Source organism: Syngnathus floridae, unplaced genomic scaffold (assembly GCF_059516105.1).
Source record: "Syngnathus floridae isolate MCC-2025c unplaced genomic scaffold, RoL_Sflo_1.0 HiC_scaffold_451, whole genome shotgun sequence".
Taxonomy (NCBI): Eukaryota; Metazoa; Chordata; class Actinopteri; order Syngnathiformes; family Syngnathidae; genus Syngnathus; species Syngnathus floridae.
This window is the reverse complement of record NW_028284347.1, coordinates 11251-16610: the sequence shown is the minus strand read 5'-3', so window position 1 is coordinate 16610 and position 5360 is coordinate 11251. Positions and strand designations below refer to the sequence as shown.

Genomic DNA, 5360 nt, shown 5'->3' with positions numbered 1-5360 from the left:
CCTTTGTTTGGCCAGTAATCCAAGATTATGAGTATCTAGATCTTACGCCAATTTCTATTGATGTAGATTTGAAAGGGGCTTTAAGTAAACAAAATATCCGTGTGGATGTTCCTTCTCAATTTACGGTTGGGGTGTCCAATCAAGAAGGAATTATGCAAAACGCGGCAGAACGTTTATTAGGCATTCAGCAAAATGAGATTAGAGGCTTAGCTTATAATATTATTGTGGGGCAAATGCGATTGGTAATCGCTACGATGGATATTGAAGAAATCAATGTGGATAGAGATAAATTCTTAACTAATGTATCGACCAACGTTGGAGCAGAATTGCGTAAAATCGGATTACAATTAATCAACGTTAACGTAACCGATATTCAAGATGATTCTGGATATATTCAAGCCTTAGGTAAGGAAGCAGCAGCTAAGGCAATCAATGATGCGAAGATGAGTGTTGCGGAAAAAAATAGAGATGGTTCTATTGGTGAAGCCAACGCTAAGAAGGATCAACGTATTCAAGTATCGGCAGCTGATGCCTTAGCTAAGATCGGGGAAGCAAAAGCAGTAGCAGATTCCACAGAGGGAGAGAACACGGCACAGATCAAAATCGCTCAATCTAATGCAGAGCGTCGTCAGAAGGAAGCGGAGGCTTTACGTTTGGCAACAGCTTCAGAAAAGATTCAAGCAGCGAAAGCATTGGAAGAGTCTTACAACGCAGAAAAAGAAGCAGAGCAAGCGCGTGCCGCTAGAGAATTAGCCACCAAAGAAGCGGATGTTATCATCAACGCTGAAATCGCTAAACGAAAAGCAGAAATTGATGCGGAAGCAGAGGCAGAGCAAATTCGACGTTTGGCAAAAGGGGAAGCCGATGCGATCTACTTGAAGCAGGAAGCAGAAGCTCGCGGTTTGTTGGAAGTCTTGAGTAAACAAGCACAAGGTTTTAATAAAATCGTCAATGCTACTGGTGGCAATTCTAGAGATGCCGTCTTGATGATGATCGCGGATAAATTGGAAAGTTTAGTGGAGACACAAGTAGAGGCGATTAAAAATATCAAGATTGATAAAGTGACCGTTTGGGAAGGTGGTAATGGAGCGAATGGGGAAGGAAATTCTACCTCTAAATTTATCTCCGGCTTATACAAATCTGTTCCGCCAATGAGCGACTTGTTCAACATGGCAGGAATGGACTTGCCACAGTATTTAGGCAATAAAGAACAACAGCCCACGAAAACGGAAGAGGCACCAGATCAAATCGAAGAGATCGATGCCACAGAAGAATAGTTGACTAAAAAGATAGTAATTTTTATTTAAGACCTGAGTTTATGAGGCACCAGTGTGATTTATGCTGGTGCCTTTTTTTAAAGATAAAGCTTTTGCCAAATATCGAAGTAGTAGGTTGTTCTCCCTGCAATTTTTTCTGATTTCACTTTGCCTTTACCCTTAGGAGCTTTTTGTCCTTCTACACGCCATTGGAAAAACCAGTTGTCTGGATAATCTTTATAGTAAGCCGTGCGATCTACGGCGGTTTGTAAGATATCTTTCATGGCCTTGAAAATAGCTTTGCGTTGTTTGAGTGGCAAGGCATTTACTTTAGAAGCGGGATGAACACGAGTTTGGTAGCAAATTTCGTCAGCGTATAAATTGCCAACACCGGCGAGTAGTTTTTGGTTGAGCAAAAAGCCTTTGATCGTCGTTTTTCGCTTGGACATTTTTGCCAAAAAATCGGATTCCTTAATGCGTAAAGCATCTTCCCCTAAGCCTATTTTTTCGATATATTCTTCTAAGTTGTTGATGAAAATAATGCGGGCAAATTTTCTAGGACAATCAAAACCCAAGCGAAATCCATTTTGAAAAATAAAAACAAACCGTTCATGCCTGGGTTGCTCTTCTAAGTCTTGATAATATTTAAAATCTCCGGTCATTCCAAAGTGAAAAAGGACATGAGTATTATTATCTAGCGCACCGAATAAATATTTTCCACGACGATAAGAACTCGTAAACTGTCGTCCGGTGAGATGATCAATAAATTCATCATCGCTAAGATTGCGGATGATTTTTCCATCATACACTTGTACTTCTTGGATAGTTTGTTGGAGTGCAGCTTCTTCGAAGTATTGTTGAAAAGTATTGACTTCTGGTAATTCAGGCATGATGTTTAACTAAGTTTTGTAGGCGAGAAATTAACCCTTTTTTTCACAATGCTTTTTCCTTAGTTCAACAACCTCTTGTCCATATTGTTGCGTGTATTGATATTTTAGTGCAAGGGCTAAATCTCGACAAGCAGCGATTTTATTGCCTTGTGCCAAATAGACTAAAGCTCGGTTTTTGTAAGCATAAGCATTGCTGTCAAAAAGTTGCAAGCTGTAATTAATGTCATCCAAGGCTAAGTCGAGGGCTTGATTTTTGTACCGTGCAAAGCCACGATTATTAAACGCGATGGCGATTTGATTGTTCTGATTATCTTCAGGAGTCATTACGATAACTTTACTAAAATCTTTAATGGCTTCTGCGTTATTGTTTAAATCCAAATGAACGAATGCTCGTTTTGCATACATTTCAGGAATGTCTGGTTTTTGCAAAATAGCTTGGTTGAAATCTGCCAAAGCGCCCGCTTTATCTTGTAGTTTATCTTTATTGATGCCCCGAAAAAAATAGGCACTTTCGTGTTGAGGATGTTTTTCAATAATCGCCGAAAAAATGCGAATGGCTTCTTCGTGTTTGCCTAATTGTTGATGAATGATGGCTTCCTCGGATTGGTAGTTAGGGTTTTGTGGATCAAGCTTTATGGCTGCTTGGATATCGGATAAGGCCGCTTCAAACTTTTTTTCTTTGGATAGTAACAAAGAGCGATAAGCCAAGGCTTTGTGATAGTTCGGATTTTTGCTAATTACTTGATCTAACAAGCGTCGCCCTTCTTGAGCTTGACCTTCTTTAATGGTCGCTTGTGCTTTCAAAATTAAGGCATCCGGATGGTAGCTGTCTTTTGCTAAAATTCGATCTGCTTGTAGAATGGCTTGTTTATAATTAGCTTGCTCAAAAGCTTGTACGCCTTTTTCTAATGTTTCTTTGACTTCCGTAGAACTGCTAGATTGACAACTAAATAAGCAAAGCAATAGCATAAAATACACAATTCGCATAAATCCTTTTTTGGATGAACTAAATTACTGAAGTTTGAATAACTTCATTGTTTCCAACAAAGTAAAAGGCTTTTTTGAGATAAAGAAAAGATTCGCTGTTTTTTATCTTGGTTCAGGGTGAAATTAATGGGAGGTATATTTGACTTTATTGCAAATCATTTAGTAAAGAAGAAGAATTTATCTTTCACTTTTTGCAGTGATTCGATTTTTACAAAAAAAATGGTGGGAAAGACTTACTACGCTAATTATTCATCAAGCTGTAAGCTGCCAATTTTCCCACCGCTTAAAATCTAGTCTTTTAGGGTAGTTGAGAGATACGCCGAAAGGCTTTCCGACGTATCTACTTTCCTTAAGGAATAATTAATTTTTGTGTCCAGAATAAATCTTTGTCTTGCAATTGAATAAAATACAAACCGCTTGGTAAAGAGGATAAGTCTACCAGCAAGCGTTGTTTCCCTTCGGGTACATAGATTTTTTGTGTTTGTAATTGTTGGGCTTGCGCATTAATTATTTTGAATTCAAAAGATTTACCTTCTTTCAAATCAAGATAAAGGAACGTTGATCCGTTGGCTGGATTTGGCGCAAGACGAATTTGTTGAATACTAGGGGGTAAAGTATTTATATCTGTTAAGATGTTTAAATTGAAGGTGACCGTGCTATCACAACCATTACTAGCTTGGTAGCTAATGATGAGGCTGGTATCTTGATCATAAACGATGCCATTAAAACTAGTACCTTCCATCAAGCTAGTGTCTATCATAATCTCTTGTGCAGGAAGAATGCTGATAAAATTGCTGATGTCGATGACGGCGTTACTGAGGTTGCCTGTTGTTTGGATCAAGGTGTCTTGTGTGAAGTCTGGATGTTCGCAATAGCTGGAATAGATCGTATCGACTAAGTTGGGTTTGTCACCAATTTGGTGCATGACGGTATTGGTGTAAATAGGATCGTTGAAGTCAAAATAAATTCCTGCTCTATTAAGAATTTGGCTTCCCAATACATTATCTGCTTGCTGCTCAATTCTATATTTTACAAAACCATGAGAAGCTACTTCATTGACATTGCTATCTGGTAGTAAGATATTGTAAAATCGAAACTCAAGCATATTGTCTGGAAAAAGATGCCATTCGTAAGGATGACTACTTGCTCCGGGACGGAAAGTTTCTATATCCAACAATTCTGAAATACTATCTCTGATGATAACCGTAAAGGCCGTATCGGTTCCTGTATTTTGAAAACGAATCAAGTATTCCAATTCGGTATCAGGATAAATAATATGATCTTCTCCAATTCCTTCCGGAAATCCTTGTTTGTCATTCGGATCAAAAGCACCAATATTTGTTCCGCAGTTGATGGAAATAAAAGGATCAAAATCATTTTCACTAAATAAATTGACAAAGCCTAGACTGATTGGATTATCACCACAAGCTTCTACCGTTACTGCGGGCATGGTATTCGTTGGATGATAAGCCGCTTGTTCTGCTTCTAAGCGATAAGTTTGTCCATTGGCTTCAATCGTGATTTGTTCTATCTCATTACTTTCCAGTTGGAAGGTACCATTAAGGTGAATGATTTGATCTTCTACGACAATATAATTTAGGGGCAGCTGCATATCGTTTTCCCCAATGTTTTGAATAAAAAATTGAATAGAATCTCCTTCACAAACGGCATCGACATCAATCGTAGAACCATCCCACAAAGTATTTGGCGGCAAGCAAATTGAGTCGGGGTAAATATGCGCTTCTACACAATGTGTTTGTCCAAGGTCGGTACTATCACAATCCAAGGTGGTATAAATTTGAAAGTCCCCACATTCTCCAACGTCTACAAAACCAATTGGGAAAGTAAAGGTATTTCCATCTTGGCTGGTCCAGGCAACGCTACTCGAATCTACCGTAGTAAATTCATCAAAGCTCACTTCTACGTAGGCATTCGTTTCTGCTATGGTTCCTTCATTGCAATAGGTCAAGGTATAGGTATTTGGAAAACAGCGTCGCAAAAAAGGTGTTCCGATATCGACTTGCATGAGTGGACAATCGTATTCTACTTGCACAGGGAAATCGAGATAAACGGTATCGTTTTGATCATTGAGAACGATGATAGAATCGGTAAAACAAGGATCCCAATACAAGTTGGGAGCAATTAAACTGATGTGGTAAGTTCCCGTATCTAAGTGGATTTGATAATTGCCTTGTGCATCGGTATTGGCATATCGAGGAACTAAGCC

At 38.8% G+C, this 5360-nt stretch overlaps 1 protein-coding gene across 1 annotated transcript; it reads left to right on the top strand.

Annotated features, from left to right (window-relative positions):
* Nucleotides 1–254: 254 nt before the first annotated feature.
* LOC148377052 (uncharacterized) lies at nucleotides 255–1277 on the top strand. Its single transcript, XM_088368339.1, has one exon. It carries the CDS (start codon nucleotides 255–257, stop codon nucleotides 1275–1277), a length of 1023 nt encoding a protein of 340 aa, XP_088224465.1.
* Nucleotides 1278–5360: the final 4083 nt, after the last annotated feature.

Excerpts from the sequence above, each read along its gene's own strand:
- LOC148377052 (XM_088368339.1), top strand. The coding sequence starts at position 255 with ATGGATATTGAAGAAATCAATGTGGATAGAGATAAATTCTTAACTAAT.